At 55.6% G+C, this 20350-nt stretch overlaps 1 protein-coding gene across 17 annotated transcripts in view; it reads right to left on the bottom strand.

The window, feature by feature from the left end:
• MACF1 (microtubule actin crosslinking factor 1) overlaps positions 1–20350 on the bottom strand; it is a 141702-nt gene that overhangs the window by 79085 nt on the left and 42267 nt on the right. For all 17 annotated transcript variants that reach the window (XM_064471453.1, XM_064471452.1, XM_064471461.1 and 14 more), the window contains exons 6-35: positions 18837–19003; positions 17568–17680; positions 17371–17477; positions 16774–16893; positions 16569–16664; positions 16187–16314; positions 15980–16073; positions 15036–15190; positions 14636–14915; positions 14057–14185; positions 13701–13778; positions 13374–13535; positions 12673–12777; positions 11975–12070; positions 11490–11615; positions 9077–9229; positions 8452–8606; positions 7895–8021; positions 7256–7439; positions 6466–6635; positions 6006–6184; positions 5670–5808; positions 4992–5185; positions 4653–4815; positions 4265–4348; positions 4049–4156; positions 3311–3409; positions 2984–3136; positions 2803–2891; positions 2221–2356 (exon numbers count right to left, since the gene is read on the bottom strand). In XM_064471453.1, coding sequence (XP_064327523.1) covers positions 2221–2356; positions 2803–2891; positions 2984–3136; positions 3311–3409; positions 4049–4156; positions 4265–4348; positions 4653–4815; positions 4992–5185; positions 5670–5808; positions 6006–6184; positions 6466–6635; positions 7256–7439; positions 7895–8021; positions 8452–8606; positions 9077–9229; positions 11490–11615; positions 11975–12070; positions 12673–12777; positions 13374–13535; positions 13701–13778; positions 14057–14185; positions 14636–14915; positions 15036–15190; positions 15980–16073; positions 16187–16314; positions 16569–16664; positions 16774–16893; positions 17371–17477; positions 17568–17680; positions 18837–19003 — 4089 coding nt within the window. The remainder of the gene's footprint in view (positions 1–2220; positions 2357–2802; positions 2892–2983; positions 3137–3310; positions 3410–4048; positions 4157–4264; positions 4349–4652; positions 4816–4991; positions 5186–5669; positions 5809–6005; positions 6185–6465; positions 6636–7255; positions 7440–7894; positions 8022–8451; positions 8607–9076; positions 9230–11489; positions 11616–11974; positions 12071–12672; positions 12778–13373; positions 13536–13700; positions 13779–14056; positions 14186–14635; positions 14916–15035; positions 15191–15979; positions 16074–16186; positions 16315–16568; positions 16665–16773; positions 16894–17370; positions 17478–17567; positions 17681–18836; positions 19004–20350) is intronic.

Raw genomic sequence — 20350 nt, 5'->3', positions numbered from 1 at the left:
ACATGGCTCTTTGGATGGTTGGGCCTCTCCCAGTCCCACTGGCTGGGTCTCAGGTTGGCCCAAGCACTAAATGGTTTTTGTGGGGATAGGGAGGAGGGAATCTGGATTGTGGAATGAATTCCTTTTGCATCCTCAAGACCACCAGATTTTTTTTTAATCGGTAAGTCTAACAGCACAGGCGGCTGGGGGTGTTTGTAGCTGCGGCACAGCTCGGTTACGGCACAGCAGAGGATGCAGCCTCCACCAGGCTGGTTTGCAGCTTCCCCCACTGCCTTCTGCTGCAGAGACAGAGTGAATCTGCTGGGAAAACCTAAGCTCTCCACCATCATCGCCAGACTCGCGCATGCACGTTGGGAGATGAACAAGCCGTGGAAAGACAGAGAAGAGGAGGGAGAAAAAAGAGAAAGGTCAAAAAGGAGGTTGGAGGGAAGGGGGGGTAAAAGGCTTTTACTTACCCGAGTTGCAGGGTGTGCCTTGAGCAGTTAAAGACAGAGCCTTATGGAGCAGTTCAGCCGTATCACACACAGTGTAAAGCTTGGTGTTAGCGTCCAGCATGCGACTGTTTTGTTTGCAAAAAGAACCCCACACACAGGTCGTCCTCTTTCACTTTGTGTGTTTTGTTTGTTTAAATCCCGGAGGGTTAGTTAAACTTGTAAGCAAGGATGTCAGTTAATCTTAAAAACAGTTGACATGAAACACAAACTGTACAGGGACACATCATGCTCAATTTAGCGCGTTCTGCTTTGCATTTTTGTCTTTTATAACTTCTCTCTGACAGTTGGATGTTTCCAGCAAGCAAATGTTAAGAGTTCCTCATGCTCCCTCTACAGTGAAGCAACTGCACCGCACGAGAGCCGCAGGGATCGTCTCGTAGACGGGCCGGGGATCTACGGTGAAGCCCCGCTGCCACCTCTCGTTTTGTTTCCTGGGCTTTGCCGAGAGCGTGAGTGAAAACTGTTCTAGCCTGAGCCCCCAAGCGCACTTACGCTGTGGGAAAACAGCCCGGCAAGCCCTGGAGAAGGCTTTTGCTATAAAGTCACTTTCCTCCCAGGAGGGAGGAAAAGGGAAAGGAAGAGGCATCCTTTCCACAGGCAGGCTGCTCTCAGCTGCTCTCCCGGCAGCAGCAGCAGAAGCATCAACGCTGTGATGGCTTAGCGGCGACTAACGAGTTGGTTTGCTCACCGTAAGCTTTCTGCTGCCAGCATGAGGGCTAAAGGGCTTGCAATAGAAAGCCTTTACTGCACCGAGACACCTGAAATGTGCTATAAAGTCCAATTTGGAGAGAAACACTCTATGTTTAGGTGAAAGCTGGACAGGCAGATTTCAAACAAGCAGCCCCGTCGCCCTCTTCCCATAAGCAGCTCGAACAGGGCTTCACTCACGGACCCAACAGCCAAAACCTGCATCACGCATCCAGACCTGAGCGGGCCGTTGCTTCAGAGTACAGGGAGCCAGCAAGCAAACACACAAATATATCCATCGACACATGTATATACACTTATATAACACGTACACGTATATCTGTGAATGACCGAAGACAGCTCGTAACAGAGGCAATAAGGATGCGCTTTCAGCCCTCCCTACCCGGCGAAACAAGGATGGGGATTGATGGGAGCGCTGGTGGATGTGAACAGGGGATGGGTCCAGCTCCGGGTCGTGAAGGTCTCCCAGGTCAGCTGAGGGCCTGGATGGTGCAGTCGCTTCCCACTGGGGAGAGCAACTTCATTCAGCCACAGCTGAGACGAACCTCTCGCCAGACCCCGAGACATACGAGACCGCACGGGCAAACGCCCTTCTGCAGAAACCCACCTTCCTGCGTCTCCTGCAGGCAGGCAGCCTGTGAGATGGAGCCCTCTGCGGTTAAATCACTGAGCGGGCATTCCGCAGAGGACACAGAGGTCCATCTACATCCTTCCCCACCAAGCATGAACAAGCCAACCCCTGTGCACAGGGCAGAGCTCTGATGAAAACCATTGATTGCAAAGGACCTGGAAGGGAGCAGGTAAACGGCTCCTGCTTGGCCTCCAGGGACCAGCCCTGCCTGGGTGCTTCGGGTGATGCAGGGACAGAAGAGAAGGGAGGGCAACCACGTGCAAGTAAGAAAGTCGATGGGCTGTGAGCGGCCGGTGGTCATGAGACACGCGACCAGGCAAAACCTGTTGCACACCCTGAGGAGTGCCCTGTGTCCGTGCAGCCACGGGACCAAGCGGGGACCAGTACCTTGTGCTCTGCCTCCTGAGCCAGCTGGCTCTGGAGCTGCTGGAGCTGCTCCGTGGAGTCGCTGCAGAGTGCCTGGTAGGTCTCCTTGAGGGCACTGATCTGAGTGGAAATCTGTTCCTTCTCTGGATGGGAAAGCCTGCAAGGGGAAGGGGAAATCTCTCAGGGAAACTGCACAAACCAGCTCTGCAGAATTAACATGTTCTTCTGGTAAAGGAAAAGGCCAAACCCACCATGAGTCCCCTTTTCTCACTGCCCTACTCCTTGCCTGGCTCAGCTGAAACCAGCAAGGGTAATTGTGCTCAGCGAAAGCTGACCTGCACTGTAATGATTAAATCCCAAATATAAAGGGCTGGATTGCTGCTAAAGGGGATTAATATTGCCCCAACAGGATAAACAGGTTGCATATTTCATAGCTCTTGTTGCAGATAAGAAAGAAGACAACCATCACATACAGCTCATCACTGTTTTCAGCAGGAGTCAGGCACTGGACCCGAGGGACACCAGCCCACCAGCACCAGCCCTAAGGTATCTCATCTCCCCCCACTGCTCTCCCCGCCCGTCCCTTCCTCCGGCCACACTCACTTGTGGCTGTGTTTTGCCAGGAAGATTTGTGAGGTTTTGATGGCCTCAGAGACCTGCTCCTTCTTTGCAGCCAGCTCCTCATTCAGGGCCTGTCAAAATAAAAAACCAGAAAGAAGCTTAATTCAGCTGTGGAAAAAGAGCAGAAGTTAAGCAAACTGCCTGACGGTTGTCCCCGGTTTACCTGCTGCTCCGAGATGGATTTCTCGATGTCGCCCAGCTCTCTGCTCCCGGCAGCAGTCGCCCTGCCTTGTACGCTCTGCTTCAAGCCCAGAGCCCAGCCCAGGAGTTCCTTCACCTTGTCCACATGCTCCTGCTTCTCCTCCTCCACTACTTTCTGCAAAGACAGGAGGAAGATAACCACGTCAAAGGGGTCCCAGATTTCCAAAGATGGAGAGGTTTTTGGGGCAGCGCCCAAGACGTAACCTGAATGTGGAGCAGCATCCCTGGGGGTGCTAGGAAATGAGCCTGCACATTCTGAATAGAGTTGAGTTCCACAAAACACCCTTACCTCCTCCTCCTCCAGCCGCCGGAGAGCATCGCTGATATACTTCACGTGCTGCGTGGTTAGTGTTACCAGAGCTGTATAGCGAGTCCGCAAGTCCATGAACTGCGAAGGGAGAGAGAAACGGGGCGCATCAGCCACGACCGGCGGATCCAGAGCGACGTACTTTACAGTACACGACACGGATGCACCATCTCTCGCTTCGGGAAGCCCCCCAGGCACCTCGGCACACCCGGTACGGCATCAATGAAACGCAGCAAGTCTGATGGGGAGGGTTGTGGCCACACACGGCATGCTGCACAACACTGGAGCGAAAGGGAGACGCTGGTCACGGACACTGGGGCGGATGCTCAACTCTTACAGGAGGGCTACCGGGATCTTTAATATCCACACGGAGCAGACAGGACCTCGGGTCCCTAAAGGTCTCATCCCAAAGATCCACACACAGTAACGCTGCATGGCGCTCTGGTTATTTACCTCGCAAGGCTGAAGGGCTGAGCCGACCCCGCTGGATTTGACCCAGGGGTTCCCAGGAGTCTAGGTATTTCATACCTGGTGCTTAGAGCACTAAGCCATCCTCTCTGGCTATTGGAAAAAACAGCGAGGGTGGAAACTTTATTTATACAAGAGAGTTCAGCAGAAAGGAGCTCATTTCACAGCGGCTGCTCGGCAGTTTGCTCAGCATCGAAGAACCCCCTGCACAATTTCTCCCTGGCAAGGCTGGGCGGGCGGCCGCGCTCCTACCTCCTGCGTGATGGCGTCTGAGGACGAGAGCATGCGCCGGCGTTTCATGGGAGACTTCTGCTGCGACTCGACAAACGCCCTGTATGTCATGAGCTGCAGCTCGTAGTCCTGCAGACGCAACCAGGGGTGGAGAGACATGGAGCATGAGAGATGCGAACTGGGCTGGGGCCGTTTCTGCCCAGCCAGCCTCATCTAGGTGCAGGAGGGAACCCGTACCTTGACAGCAGCTGAGTATTGCTGGGAGAATTTCTGACACTGGTCCAGTTTGGCTTGATTTTTCTCGATTTCTGCAGCCAAAGCCTTCAACAACATTCAAAGCAAAAATGGTTGTCAGGACAGCTGCCGTGGGCTGAATTCCAGTCCCCATCCCTCCCCTTTTGGATAAAGTCTTTATCCTCTTCAATTTTTTATGCAAGACCTCATCTCCACCTCAAGCTAAGCAGAGTTCCTCTGCTTTCCAGACACCCAAATCAGGCCTGCAGCTTCTTCCCCACTGTGTTTCATATTTTCAAGCTCACAGATGAAAAGATTTTAGTAAAAGGAAAGAGGGGACACAGTCAGTGCAGCGACCACACCATTGAGACATCACAAGGTGCTCTCTTACGGTTTGCTGGCTCAGCTGCTCCGACAGCACCCGGCTGTCCTCCGCCTGCCCAGGCTTCATCAGCTCCTGCTGGACCGTGATCTCCTCGATCCACTGGATTAGGGCACTGTGGCACTGCCGGTAATCACTCAGCACCTCCTGGATGCTCTCCAGCTCCGCGTGGCTGAAACAAGAACCAGGACAAATAAGAGGAGGGCAAAATGCCACCATAAGCTATAGGGATAGCCCAGCCACCAGCGGGAATCCCATCTGGAAAAATATCGCTGCTAACAAGCCTGACCCAAGCTCTCAGCTGAAGCATGAAATCACATCTGCGAAAGGAGGCAGGAGGTTTCTCACCGGGTCTCAATCTGGGTGCAGACTCGCTGCCAGCGATCCCACAGCTGGCTCCCCTTCTCTTGATAGCGCTCGAGGTCAATGCTGCGCTCTTGTCTCAGCCGGTACAGCTGCTCTCCCACCACCTTTGCCTTCGCCATCTCCTCCTCCAATGTGGAGAAGACGGAGCTCTTGTCCTTCACTTCCCCAAGCCATTGCTGCAAAACCAGCAAGAGACAGCACCGGTTCAACGTCACGGAAAGCAAAAGGCACATTAAGTCAGAGACGCCCTCCTGCCCGGAGCTCGCAAGCCTGAGACAGGGTTTATCTTCCCGCTCTCCTTAACCTGCAAAGAACTGGCTGATTATAGGAGGTGCAAAATGGAGGGGACCATGGTCCCAGCTTGGAGCAAGTTAGGCCAGTTCATCCCATCCTACAGCAAGAGGACACGTAGCTGCCAAGATGCTCACACGTGCCAGCATGTGCCCTACAAGAGACAGCACAAGCCACGGCAGCTCCTTTACCTTTACAAAGCAATAAGGCATCCCATAAGCAGCACAAAATCCTCCCGGCAGCTATATTGAGGCAAGCAAAATGGCATACAGTACAAATTCAGCAGAGAAAGGGAAGGACCCCGCTTGACAAACGCCAAAGCGTTGGCTGGTTTCCGCGTGCCCGCCTTGGGAAGTGAACGGCACCAACCTGTAACGCCGCTCTGTGAGACTGAATCGCTGCCAGGTCAGCGGGCACTGCCTCCTCTTGGCTCAGCTTAACCTCATACCCTTTGACCAGAGACTCTGCTCCTTGGGTGTTACGAATAATAACATCGACTGTCTTCAACCTGGCAAATCAAACAGAGGCAGCACAATGACATGCAAAATTTCGCAGAGATCCTCTTGATCGCGAGGCTGTTTGCACCGTGTGCTGCGGAGGGATGGAGCTCAGCGCAAGGCGTGTTAGAGGGCCGGAAGAAAGGTCTTTAGCAGAATCAGGCAGATACAAAAAGGTATTTGGGAACAGAGGCACATCCCGACTCACTTGTCCAGGTAGATGGAAGACAGCCCATACATCTGGTCCATCTTGTTCACCACCAAGTCGAGTTCAGAACGCAAGTGGGGTGTGCTGGACCCCGCGGGTGCCTTGTTGAGGAAGCTGTAGCATCTCTCAGAAACAAACCGCAGGTCTGATTGCAGCCGCTGCAGATCCTCCTGCAGGCGCTGCGGGAGGAAGGGAAAGAACATGAAAGGAGAGCCCAAGCAGGCAGCGAAAAAGCAGGACGGCCCTTGGCAAAGGAGGTGGGTATGAAACGAAGCAGGGAGCCCACCTGGAGAGGTTTCCTGCTACTTGCTGTGCAGCAAGATCCTCTCGAACCCCACACAGTCACACACCCACCACCCACACGTTCACCCTGGAGAAGTTAAAAGCTATTTTTGGCACATGCTAAAGACGAGCGGCCACCACCCCCCGCCCCTCCACACCTTACAGCAGCAGGACTGACCTCCTGTTCTGCAATGCGGATGGTGTTTTCCTGGATAGTATCGCCATCTGCTCGGGCGCTGCTTGGGGACTGGATTCGGCTCAATAGCCTCTGCTCACATTCCTCCAGGCGCAGACGGATGTTCTTCAGCTCTGAGAGATACGTCCTGGCAACGGTCTCATCCTTGTCTTCTGCGAGTCACAGACAAACCAAAACTGCAGCTCAAACAATCCCGGCCGGTACCTGTCCCAGAGGGGACCTGCCGGGAGCCCCGGAGCCAAGTGCAGCATCACGCTGACACCGAGTCACCAGGCTCTCTGCTTAGATGGAAAACTAGTTAATCAAATCATCTCATTCAAATGCAGCTGAGAATGAGTCCAGCACAGGGGACCTCGCATGATGAAGCTGGAGCCCCCAGTCTTAGCGGGACTCGGTCCTGCTGCGTCAGGCCGGGAGCCACCCGCCGCTCTGAACAGCGGGACTGTGACTGCCACATATATTTTCTTAAAGATTAAATGCAGGAAGAAGTCCTTGCTCAGGATGTGTCCCAACTAATGACTAAAGCCATCTCCAACAGTTTAGGGTAAGAGGACTCAGCAGTTAAGCTGGAGCTGCAAAGCCAAGCCCTCTCTGCAGGAACGTTGCTGGACAAAGGCCGAACACTTGAATGGATGGAGAAATAAAGAGAGCAGCTGCTCACACCATCAACTAGCTGGCGCAGAGAAAAAAAAGAAAACTAAGCTATCTCATAAATCCTTTGTTTATGAGTCCCCACAGCTCCTGGTTAATCCATCAGCCCTTTGAAGCTCACCGTTTTCCATGGACTCCAGCAGCTGCCGGATGTGTTCCTTGGAAGACTCCACTTCCTCCTCCAGGCGCAGCCGGTCCGACACCGAGAAGAGCTCCGAGTCCCGGCTGTCCTGCAGGAAGTCCTCGTAGTGCGCCTGGAGGCTCTTCAGGGCTTGCTGGCACTCCCCTTGCGCTAAAGATCTGAGCTGCAAGTGGAAAAGCAGCACATCTAACCACCGGGAATAACTTCCTACACATCACTGAAGCCACCCTCCCCAGCTTGATCATCTTGATTTGCCAAGTGAGTATTTTCTCTTTAGAGGAGAAGGGGTAAGCTCCTCCCTATCAGCCTCATGCCTCCCTCCAGCCTTGCTCACTCGCTAATGAAACGTTAAGTCCACAATCCCTTATGCTTATTACAGTTCAGCAGCAAACTGCTGATGCTCTTTTTATCGGGAAAAACCACAATCATTTTGCTTGGAGGTTGTGTAACCTCCAAGCTCAGGTTTTCCCACTGTTCAACGTGCACAGCCCCTTGACTTCCCCAAGCCTGCAGTCTCTGGTCTTCCCTTTAACACTTCCTTTCCTCCTCAGCCCCATGAAGAAGCCCGGACAGTGAGCAACGCAGCCCCGGAGCCAGGCAGAGGCGTTCCTACCGTACCTTTTCCATGCTGAAGCTTTGCACCAGGGTTATGTCCTTCCGCAGGTAGTTCCAGGAGATGAGGCTCTTTGTGTTCATGTGGAGCTGGTGCCAGAGTGCCATCACTTTCTGGTACAGCTGTTCTACCCTGCAAGGGGAAGGAGCAGGTCGGTCAGCCCTGGACCCCCACAGCACGCTCAGCCCTCACCCTGTTAATCCACAGCCATCGCTGCCAGCCAGCAGCCCGTGAAGGCAGCGATCCCAGCCTGGCAGCCTGCAGCAGGTGATGCTCCTGCTGTTCGGTGCCAGAGACCCCCGGAGGGATCCCTCCTCTCAAATAATCATTTTCTCTTTTGCAAGCTACTGTAGCAGTTGCTGTGATGGAGTTCGCAGCTGTATAACCATGAGGGATTCCTTCCCTCACCCCGAATCACCTGTGCCACCCACTCCTATTCCTCCACCCCAGCTCCTCTCCCACTCCCAACCAGATCTGTCCCCTTCCCATGTCACCAAACCCTTCCCCATCTCCCTGCCTTCGCACCTCTGGGACTCCCCTGCAGCAGAGTCCAGCAAGTTACCTGCTGGCCACCTCGATGGCCTCTTTGTTGGGCGGAGGGATCAGGAAGCAGACAGAGGGCACCATGGCCTCGTTCCCCGTGGGACTGATCACCTTCCACTTGGTCCTCTGGGAATTGTCCTCCAGCACACACTCGTCGTTCCTGCAGATGGTGATCTGCAACGGCACCAGCACCACCCGGCCCATCAGAAACCGCCGGCGGGGCTGCACACGCCTGCCCGTGCTGCCAGCTCCCCTCCTGGGGGAAAGCCAGCTTCCACAAATATATACATATATATATTTTAATCAAGCAAAAGCCTGGCATAGTGCCAAGCAGTGCAGCACGCTCATGTCTGGAGAGGAAGGGACAAGGAGGTTAAACGGAGTTGGCTACCACCCACAGGCTTATTTGGCTGAGGCTGATGAAGCCCATCCTCCGTGGGGAAAAGGACTTTTGCTCCTGCCCAGAATAAATCTGAGACATGGAAATCTGCTGCAGGAAAAACAGCTGTGCTATTTCCCTCCTCCTGTCTTCCCACTCCGTTCCTACTTTCCATTGACAGACACTACAGAGCTCATCCTAAACCATCACTGCCTCGCCCCTGCCTTCCCCTTCAAAGTCACGCCGACACCCTTCCAGCCCTCACCTCGATCTGCCGATAGTCACAAACAGCCTTGATGGGGATCGTGCTCTTCACAAGGTGCTCCGGGTTCCTCGGCCGGAGCTGAACGATGGTTTTGGACCGTCCCACCAGGCTGGCGACGGAGCTCTTCGACTGAATGAGCTGCTCCTTCTCGTCCTGGCAGAAAGAAGGATGAAGGACGGGTTGCTCGAGGCAGGGGAGAAGAGGTCTCTCCCAGGCATCTCGGCACCCCCCACCCCATTGCTGGCCTGCAGGAGCTACGCTGGGATCTCAAGGGCTGAACAAACTTGTCAGGAGGATCCTGCTGCCCTAACGGGATGGGAAGAGGGGTCAGGAGATGGCATGGAAGGGAGAACAGACTTCCAGTCAGGGTGGGACCTCTCCACTACTACTCCCACTGCCCTGCAAAGCTGCATGCACACCTCTGGCTCTTTTGCTGCTAGGACAAGAAAACATTTTCTTTTAAAAGGGAAAAAAAAAAGAGAACACAGCATACACTAACATTAAAGTCCCAGGAGGTGTAAGGGGCCAAGAGCAGGACAAGCTCCAGCCCAAAGCCGGGGGCGTTTAGTTGTCTGGAGGAGACACCGCAGAAGCATGCTCCCTTTTCTAAAGCAAAGGATGAAGGCATGTTTAAACCAATGGCTGGAATGGGGATACGATGAATTACATGGATAAAACATCTCAGGAGAAGGGGCTAGCGGTGGAGTGATCGCACAGGTCTCTGGGTTTGGGGAGAAATTTGCCGGTTGGAGGAAGATGCTGCATAATTGATTCCCACAAGTCCCTGCTGGGTTCGGTGATGGGACAATGCAGGGGACAGGTGGCAATGCTCCCCTGGAAAAGTCTCTGGCACCGATGGAGACGTGTGCGGATCACGACACTGGCAGCTCGTGTGATTACTGGCAGCTCAGCCCGTTCTGGCTGCAGAAGTTTAAAAAGGATCCCAGAAAAATGTTCTCCCTCATGCTTGGTACTCTCAGGGTCGGTTAGTGCACTAACAACAGTGGAGGATAATTTAATGGTAAAAAAAAAAAAAAGAAAGAAAAGAATAAATGATTAAATAAACTACCTGTGCCTGTCCCAGGGAGCATGATTGGAAGAAATACAACTTTAACTTATTAGGTAAGAAAGAGTAATATAGCTGAGCTCAGGGCAGCTGCCCCAGTCCTGAGATCGTGGCCACTCTCTGGCTGCCCAGACAAGCCTCTCCCACCCCGGATGGCACCTGCCAGGCTTCTGGTGTTGCAGGGCTCGCAAATATGTACCCCAGGAGCCAAGCTGGCTGCTCCATGCCCTGGTAGTGCTGGAGGACAGACCAGGATGACCCCGAGACTATGACAGAGAGGATGGGACCTCCCAAGCCTCCAGGAGGGAAGACGACGAGCCCTAGCGCAGCTGATGCACCCATCACGAACACCCAGTAACGGCATCTCAGCTTCACTGGGGACACACTGGAAATCAGTGGTGTGCACTAAGAGCAAAGCCAAAGCAGCCACCTGCCTCCACACCCTCAGATGTCACCTCCTTCCACTTCCACCAGTGGCTCAGTGGTCAACCCACAGCCCAAATCCTCCCCCATCCCTGGTTTCAAACACCGTCAGATGCTTTGCTCCTTGGGGGTTTATTTTAGGTTGTTTTTTTCAGGCCAATTCAGACAAGAAGATCACAGCGCGATTGCCCATCATCTGCTCTCTGCTACGCCGCAGCTAAGCCAGGCCACGTGGTCAGAGACGAGCGCTGCCGAGCTCCCGAGCCCCAGCCCCGTGCCCCGTCGGGCTGCCCTGGCTCTCCCCCCGCCGGCACAGCGCGATGGATTAACATGGGATTTGGTCTGGATAAAGAGCACACATTTCTCTGCATCCCACCGCGCTCCTAGCAAGCACCAGCTCAAAAGCAGAAACGGGAGCATCCTATGGGCCCTGCGCAACACCTCCGACAGCGGAACACGACTGGCTCCATGCAGACCAGGATGGCATGATGGGCACTGATGGAGAAGAACCAGCTCCCACGTCAAGCTACGCGTTTGCACAGGCGGCACACACCGCCTGCTCCTCACCCCGAGGGTACAGAAAGACGCTGGACGGTGCCTCCAAGCAAAAGCAACCCATCGGCTGTCGTAACGACCGAGATCGGCTGCCATCGGCCGCGTTACCTCTGCGCAGCGGTGCAGCTGGGGTCACACAGACCCTGCGCCCCATGGCCATGTACAAACACATGCAGCAGCTCCAACAAAAAGCAGAACATTGACCGAGACGGGGAAACAAACCACGTAACAGGAATCCGCGTCGTTGCGGGAATAAAACAAGCCCAGTTTTCCCTGGGAAGCAAGAGGTGACCCAAGCAACGCTGCTGGACCGGAGCAAGAAGCCCACCCATCGCCCGCCCAGGGTGGCGGTGATGTCGGAGAACCCACCATGGAGTCCTGCAGCAGGTCCTCCAGCCGCGTCAGGCTCGTGTTATGGTCGCAAGAATACTTCCTTTTGATGGAGTCCTGCAGGTTGCGCAGGTAGGTCTCCGACTCCCGGGCGTCGCTGAAGAACTGCAAAGGCAAAGAGGGTCGTGGAAACCTGCACAAGTCCCCCAAGCAGTCAGCGGCACGCTGCAGGCAAGGCACCACCCCAACACCTCAACCAGCAGCTCCCCGTGCTATTCTGGCCTTAGGGCTGCAAGGCAGTGAGCATCCCACATGGATGGCCAGAACTACGTGGAAGTTGACCCCTTTTGCCCTAGCGAGCCACCCCCAGAGAGCAGCTAAGGAGAGAGAGGTGGTTCAGGAGAAAGCAGCCCCCATGAGCACCACAAATCCTCTACCCCAACGGCAGCAGCAGTGTATGAAGCTCACGCAGCGGGATGCAGTGGATGGTGAGCAGGGAAATTTGGGGTTCCCCACCCAAGTACCTGGAAATAGGCAGCGTTCTCCTTCACATGCTGTTCCACGCACAGGCAGAGCTGCTTAATCCACTGCCACTGAGTCTGCACGGCAGCACTGTAGGCCTGAGAAACACACGCACCAAACGGCGATGAATAACGAGCATTTACCAGCCCGGAGGGTCACAGGAAGGACACAGCTACAGCCGGCAGCATGTACATAAATGGGTAAGATCTGGATGTAACCAGGAGGGTTTGGACACAGGCAGGAAGAGCAGGAGACGACAGACCCTGGACCAGCGATGTCGGGGGCTGCGGCAGGCACAGGTTTGCTTTCTCCCACCCCAGAGAGAAACAACCAGGAGAAACACATCCCTGCAGCCTTTTGCTTCACCACTACAGTTTTCCTGGGAGCCTGGATAACTCCAAGGGAGCTGAGGCCATTCCCTGCATCACCTCGCTGCAGGAAAGGCTCATGCTCTGTACAAGTGTATCTGTGCCTTAAATTTGAGGTGAGGATTATTTGGGAACAGCCTCAAGCTTCTCATTGCACTCCCCACAATAAAACAGCTCTATCACTGCACCGATGTTCTTCTGCCACCACAAACCACTTTATCAGCCCTGGCTGCCCGTAAGGACACCCTGGGGTGGGACAGCAAGTTTCCCAACCCTGGGTGAGAAGATTTGGTGCCAGACGATTCTCGGGGCTCCGCCACATGCCCACTCACCTCTACGGTTTGCTTGGCCGGGTGGTTCTCCAGGGACAGCATCTCTGCCGTGTCTTGGAGGGAGCGGAAGATGTCCTGCTTCTCTTCCAGCTCCATCGTCAGCTCCTGCGTGAAGGACACAAGCAAAGTCCAAATCTCGGCTACAGGGAGCAGCCTCACTCGGGACACGTGTCCAACTAACACAACGCGCAGCATGGAAGCGCTGCAGTAAACACCAGGGGATCTCAGGGAAACCAGCACGGCTTATGGGAGCACCACAGCTGACTCCCATCAGGATGCTTCCTGGGCACCAAACACACCGGGCAGATGTAACACAGATACTGGAAACCTGCCTGGGGTTCTCTTCAGTTCCAGACAGTGTGATTGTAGAAAGGCAGCAATTTATTTATACTGCTTTAAAGAGGAATCAACTTTCCTCTTTAGTCAGACTTTTTTTTCCCCAGGTAGTTAAAGATGCCTTTAGCTCCAAATAGTGCTAAAAAGACTCGGCTGAACAAACACCTTTTTGCACTTTCTGCTCTAGGGAGAGCTCTTCCATCAGCTGCACTCACGAGCTACACACTCAGTGACTTGGGAGGGAGCATCCAACCTCTGGGGACCTCAGGTCTGTTGGTAGCTGAAGGTCCCACAGCGGATCACAAGCAGCAGCAGCGCAACCAAGAGAGCACGCATCCCACCAGCCCTTCCCCGGGCTCACTCACCGAGAAGTAGTTTTTCTTGGCCGCAATGTTAGGGTTGTTGTCGCTCCAGTCGTAGGCCAGTTCCTCCTCCTCCTTCTCGTTCAGCCAAATCAGCTCAGCAGTGGCCCGAGACACAAACCCGTGCAAGCTCTGGAGGTGTCTCAGCCGGAAGCTCGAGGTTTCCTGAACACAAGGAAGCGTGATTCCTCTTCCCTGCTCTGAAGGCGACCAGTTTCTTCCCTCCTCCCTCCTCCCCGGCCTCGGAGCAGGGATGCTCAGGAGCAGGGCAGCAGGGATGGACCCTGCGCTCCCCAGGCAGGGCTATAAACCCACTCGAAGCCCACTCACCATCAGCTTGCAGTACTGCGTCTCCAGCTTGCCAAGCGTCTCCATGTAGCTAGCGCGGAAATTCTGAGACATTTTACCCTGAAGGATGAAAAATGCTCCTGTTACCCGACACAGGATGGCATCACTTGAAACCGCACCTCTAAATCTTTCTCCCCAGTTTTGCAGGCGCAAAAGGAGGCACAGAGGATGGCTCAGGGCAGCAGCCTCTTGCACCGGCCCAGCGTCAGTTCCGAAGCTCCGTCCTTAGAAAACACCTCTGCCCCAGACACCTCTACCCACAAGAGCCGATCCTGATGCCCTCGCCCTCCCGCACACATTGTGCCATGCACTGTGTCCCCCAGCCCGTGCCACCATACCTCATACATCCGCGCCTCCTTTACACTGGAGCCCAGGTCCTCCACGCTGGTGTGGATGTGCCGCTGGGTCTCCAGCTGGGTTTCCACACTCGGCAGGTCGCTCCCCCACTCTGCCCGCTCCAGTCTCATCTGAAACAGGCCAAGAGGCCCAAGTCAGCCCCACTCATCTGTAGGAGCATATCTCAAAAGGACACAAGGGCAAGAAAGCCTCCGAGGTCACTCAAGAGGGAACAAACACCACGCCGGTCCTGGTGGAAGGTCCTAAGCTACTGCTCCAACACTGAATGACTTCTGGGACAGCCTACCCAAGCTCCACACCCCCATAAGACCAAAGGACTGACTAGATCAGTACAGATGTGCTTCCAGCTTTGAAAGGATCCTCTGATACCCGCTGATCAGCAGGATCATGAGAGAGAAAACCCAACTCAAGACAAAAGCGTCAGTGCCCTCCAGAAACTTTGAACCATCAAAGCAATTATTCACAGATAAAGGCAGGAAAAAGAGCCCAGACCAGCTTCCTACCTTCCCACATCAGAGTGAGCAGAGGCAGGTAATTTGGCCCGGCGAGGCAGCACTCACCTGCATTTCCTCCACCCAGGCCAGCAGCTCGTACACGAACCGGAGGCTGCCTTCGTCCTCGGAAGAGGAGATGGCCACCAGCTCCGTCCTGGTCATGGGCTTCCGGAACCAGGAGGCAGAGGAGGTGTGCAGCCCTTTCGTTGTCAGGGACTCGCCCTTCAAGTGTGTCGTACTCAGTGTGGAAGTGGGCACCAGCTCCAGGGTGGAGAAGTGGCCTTTCCTGTACAGGTTGGTGCATTCCAGTCTCAGCGTCACCAGCTCATCTTGCAGCCGCATGATCCTAGAGGAACAAGCACGGCACGGCTAAGAAGATGGATGCACACTCTTTCCTTCCACACAACAGAGCAGAGGAGCCCTTGTTTCTCCATCCGCAGAGCATCTTGGACACAGCCCCTCTCACCTGAACACCAGCTCCTCCAGCTGGTAGTAATTCTCATCCCGAAGGATCTGCACATCCACCTGTAGCTGGCGGATGAGCCCCTCGCACTCCTGCAGATACACGACCACGTCGGATTCGTACTGCACCGGCTGGCCCGACTCCAGGTGAGCAGCGTCCTGCACCGAGAGAGGAGACTGAGGGCTGGGTCCCCTCAGCCCAGGCTCGTGGACAGAGAGAACACGATAGCAGCCCAGAATCAACTCCGAGACTGAAAAGACCTTTTGATCCACAAGCTTGACGTGAGCAGAAGAACCCGAGTTCAGCGCTCACACCACGCCCAGGACATCCCCTTTAGAAAAGCTCCTGCAGATGAACTGAAAGTTTCTAGTGATATACGGGCTCCCGTGGTTAGTCCCATGGACAGTCACTTAAACGTGCATCTCATTTCTTGCTTGGGTTTAACTGTTTTTAGCTCCCAACCCTTACATCAACTTCTCCCAGAACAAAACACCCCTCTTCAGAAATCTATTCCCTACCCAGGCAGCTACAGTCTGCAACCGAGCCCCTTCCGCCAGTCTTCTAGACAAATAAAATAGATTTTTGGGTTTTTAAGCCTCACTATACAGCAAGCTTTGCCAGAACTGCAGTTCTCCTCCAAGCCAGCACCTCTGCAGACGTCCAGCCTCACTAGCTGCATCCCTGGAGGCAGCCTCTGCAGGGCAAGGCCATCCTCCTGCCTTCCTGCCCCTAAGGCCATCGTGCCATAGATTGCCAGGTATCCTCCACCACCCCTACAGCCCCTCTGGGATAGGCTCAACGCCAGAAGAGAAAGGAAAGCTGTCCAGGGGAACCCACCACCCCACGCAGAAGAGAGGGGAAGAAATGGACGTAAAAGAGGCAGGAAAGCAAAAAAAAAAAAAAAAAGAAAATAAATTAGGAGGGGGAAAATAACACCCCCCACTCACAGCCTGCAGCGTGTTCTTCGCAAGAGTGAGTTTTTCTTCACAGCTCAGAGCACCATTCTGGATTTTGTTAGCGATTTGTAGCAGCAATTCTAGCCTGCGATGGCAGAGGGAGAGAGAATGAGAGAGAGGCTTTGGGCCGTCCCTCCAGCCAGGGGAGCAGGGGACGTCCCCGCGGGGGACTCCGCGTGCCGCGGGCAGAGCACCGACCTCTCCACCGCCGGCCGCAGGAGCTTCTCGCGCTCCAGCATCTCTATGATGAGCTTGCCCCACTCCTCCTCCACGTCATTAGGGTGGTAGCCCTGGGGCAACTTGATGCGTCCAAATTCAATCCACACCTGGGGAAAACACAAACAGAATGGCATTTCCTACCTCCTCGAGCTGGCTAGAGAGAGATTACAGCAAGGGAAGTGGGGCTATAAGGCAACAGCTCTGCCTCCGCTCCTGCAGCGTGCTGCTTGCTACATCATTTACCCTGAGGGTTATTTCCACTTCTCCATTCCAAAATAAACCCAAACTGAGCACACTTTAGTCTTGCTAAAAGCACAACACTCCCACCTACAAGCCTCCGGGTAGCCACGATGATACTTACCTCTAACAGTTTGTAGAGTTCCTCTATCCTTCCCTTTTCCTGCTCTTTTGCTGGGATTTCAGTTTCTTTGAAGTGTATGTACTGGTTATAAAGTGCCTGGGATGAGAAAGGCACTGGGATCAGAAACCACCCTGGGGAATGCCACCACCCAGCTCTCAGCGCTGAGCACATGGGACACTGCGGATGGGCCTTGTCCAGGACCTACCTTTAGCTCTACAGGGTTCTGGGGGAAGGATTTATCTGACATGAGTATCGTGTGCTGCTTGATCCATGAGATGAGGGACTCCACACGGCTCTGGTACTCCAGCCACCTCGAATCCACCTCCTGCGGGGCGGGAGAGCGCTTGCAGAGCTCTGCCGGCGGGCAGGTCTCCGTGGGGGAGAGGCAGAGCCCAGCCCAGCCCAGCAGAGCACAGAGGGAACCGGGGTGCCATGGTCACAGCTACAGGGTGCATCATCCGCCTGTGCCTCCCTGCTGTGATGCCATCCCAGGTACAGGAAGGAAGGGGAGGAGGAGGAGCAGGAGGATGGTCCTCCTTGCAAGCTGGTCCCTGGAAGCCAGCTCAGCTTTCCCAAGAGCTCAAAACCCACGGCAGAACCAGCAGAGCCTGGAGAACACCGCAGCCCTACAGCCACACCGGCAGTTCTCAGGGCAGACATGTTAATGGGGAAGGCTCCTTCCTTCCCGAGCCCCTTCCACCCAGCATGGATACAGCGGATGGGGAACCTCCAAACCCTTCCCACAACAACCAGCTGCCTCCCAAATCGCTGTCCCAGCCTCCCAACCCACAGCGATGCTTACAATAGCGCTGATCCCTTCTCCTCCCTCAGGGACTTTGGGAAAGGCATCGTAGATTGAAGACACGTAAGTTATCACAGATTTCTCATCCGGAGAGGGGACGTCCACGTCTGACAGAGGGAAGCAGAAAGGCAGTGAGGAATGGGAGCGGGTGGAGAGGTCGTCATCTCCCCGCACCAGCCGCTTCCCCGGCCACCCACCTTCGGCATCCAGCAGCCGCGTGACCCCCAGCCGCTCGGCGATCTCGAAGGCCTGCTCCAGGTTCTCCCGGTTACTCTGGATCTGCACCCTCTCCATGTCCACCAGATCCGGCCTGCAAGACACGCACCATGGTCACAACGTTGGCAAACAGCACAAGATGCCCAGGGCAGAGGATCCCAGGCTGGTGGCTCTCCGAGGGGACCTGGCCTGCAGCACCCCCCCAGCTCAGCCCCTTTGGGAAGGGGATGTTCAGCCTGTGAAGGAAAACCTCCCCTTGGAGCAGCCCTCTCCAGTGCCGCTCTGTACCCAGCGTGCTGGGCTGGGACTGTGAGCCCTCCCGGGAAAGCGGTGAACAAAACAGCCCCAAAGCGGGGTGGTGGCACCTCTCTGGAGGACGTGGGCAGAGCCCTTTGCCCGTGGCAGAGAGGACGGGAGGCAGAAGGCAAACACCAGCAGTGATAACAGAACAACGCCAGCAAGCCGCAGCACAAACGAAGCGCAAATGAGCACGGCAGAGCCAGGAAGATCCCGGCCTTCGCACGCCACACCATCCCGGTGAGGTCTGCTCCCCACCACGCACCCCATCTCCTGCCTGCCCCTGCCTGCGGGAGCTTTGCGTGTCCTTTGCTGCCCATTCCTCCCAGCCACGAGCGAGCACAGAGCAGCACGGGAAGGCAGTGCTATTTCCAGTTACCAGGAGATGCTTTCTCACGGGGCCTTTGCTATTCTCTTTCAGGCACTCAAAGCCCTGCCAAGTCCCCCTGACCAGCCAGGGCAGAAGCCGGCCCCAGCTCTGACTCGCTGCCTATGCTGAGCAAGTGGAAGGTGTGCAGTGCTGTGCTGTCTCTCAAGGACCTGCAAGAGGTTTAATTGCTGCTCAGGAGAGCAACAAGATCCTTGGATGAAAGCGTGGATGGAAGTGTTGCTATTCCTGGAGAGCAGAATGGACAGCAGTAGCACGCAAAACACTGCAGCCCTCCCATACTCAAGAGTTTAAAAGCTTTGCTTTTTTGCCTCTCTCCCCAGCCTCATTCAAGATGTTTTTTCTTGCAACCTGATGTATTTGCTGCTCCTTCCAAGCATCTACCCCCAGTTACCTGGCAGAAGAGATGATTTCCAGGTGAAAAAGCCATTGCTCCCTGCAAGCCTCACCTACATCTCCAAGCATTCCAGACCATCACCAACCACACAACCACGTCTGCTGGCTCTGAGGTCCCCAGCCCTTCCGCCCACCCAGAACATCCTCTCCGCTGCTCCTTCCCACCTACCTGTATCTGTGGATGAGCGCGTTGAACATCTTCCCGTCGCTCCAGCATGATGAGAAGTTGGTGCACTTCACCCCGATGTAACCCGCCGTCACCTTCTGTGTCCACAGAAGCAGCTTCTCCTTGGCCGACATATCCCCTGACTCCCCGCTGATGTAGATGTCAGAGATCTGTAAGGAAGCGGCGCAGCCATGGGGTGATGAGGGAAGAAGAATGACCACCAAGCATGGCCAGCTTCTACGAGCTTAGCTGAGACCCGGCAGCTGCCAGGAAGGGCAGGAGGAAACTCGTGGTCACCGTGGGGAGGAGGGGACCCCACAGACGTGGGAAGGGACCACCAGACCAGCAGGAGAGCACTGGCATGCCAAGGTGTGGCGTGGTTTGGGCAGGCTGGAGATCCAGGCAGGCGAGGGAGGCACAGCCGTTTGCCAACCCCGTTTCGCGGGGGCACGCTTGGCCGTGCGTGCCGCACAGCACAGCCCTGCTGGCACAGGAGCCGCCACCGCCGGAGCCCGGCTTCCTACCACCACCGAGCTCACCGGAGCTGCTCCTCTGCCCAGGCTCCACTCTCGGGAGCGGCTGCTGCCACACGTGCTCCGAGCACACCAGGGAGCAGCGCTGCACAGCCAGCAGCCCACAGCCCGCCCCGGCGAGTCACACCGGCACCGTCCCCCCCTGGCTGGGGGCTGAGGGCGCAGCTCACCGGGAACGCAATGCCCAGGCGAGACGGGGGCTCAGGTGGGTCTCTTCGCACCCCGAACACGCTGTGCTGACAGCAACGCTTGCGTGCCCTCCTGTACAAACCCACCCCGCTGCCCGCTCCTGCCCAGCACCCTCGGACAGCCGGGGCTCACGCAGCAACAGTCAGCCCCATCCAGAAGCACCCCTGGCTGGGCGGCGAGGGAGCACCCAAGAGGGGACCACCAACACCATCCCTCGCTGGGGCTGCTGGTGTGGCAGGGGATGCTCCACCTGGAGCATCATGTTGTAAAGAAAATAAAAAACCCAAAACAACTTAAGGAGTGGGGAACAGCGCTCGGAGGTGTGGTTTGAGAAGATGCGCGGGGCAGAGGCCTCCCCTTGACCTCCAGCCAGGGGAGCTGCTTGGAGCAGCACCACCAGCTCCACCCCAGGGAGAAAAAGGCAAGGATGGGGAGAAGGCTGTCGCATCCCCCCTCTGCCTCGCCAAGCCTGGAGGGGCAGGTGCAGGGGGTGCTGGTGGCAGGGGTGCCGTGACCCACTTCCCCAACAAAAGAGACCGACAGTCACAGACCCCTCTTAGACAGACGCACAGGACTGGCTGCGAATCCCAGACTTGCACGTGACAAAACGCACGTGTCTCTGCATGCCAGCATATTTCTGATTGGCACGGCTTCCTCCTCGCCCATTCCCCCCCCCCGCCAGCTCCCCAATTAGTACAATTACCTCCCCTTAATTAAGGGGCAGACAAAGGGGAGGATGTGAGCCTTGCGTATTTTCCAGGGCGCCTGTGGAAAGGCAACCCGGGCTGTTTGCTC

Source organism: Phalacrocorax carbo, chromosome 22 (assembly GCF_963921805.1).
Source record: "Phalacrocorax carbo chromosome 22, bPhaCar2.1, whole genome shotgun sequence".
Lineage (NCBI taxonomy): Eukaryota > Metazoa > Chordata > Aves > Suliformes > Phalacrocoracidae > Phalacrocorax > Phalacrocorax carbo.
This window is presented reverse-complemented; position numbering and strand designations above follow the sequence as displayed.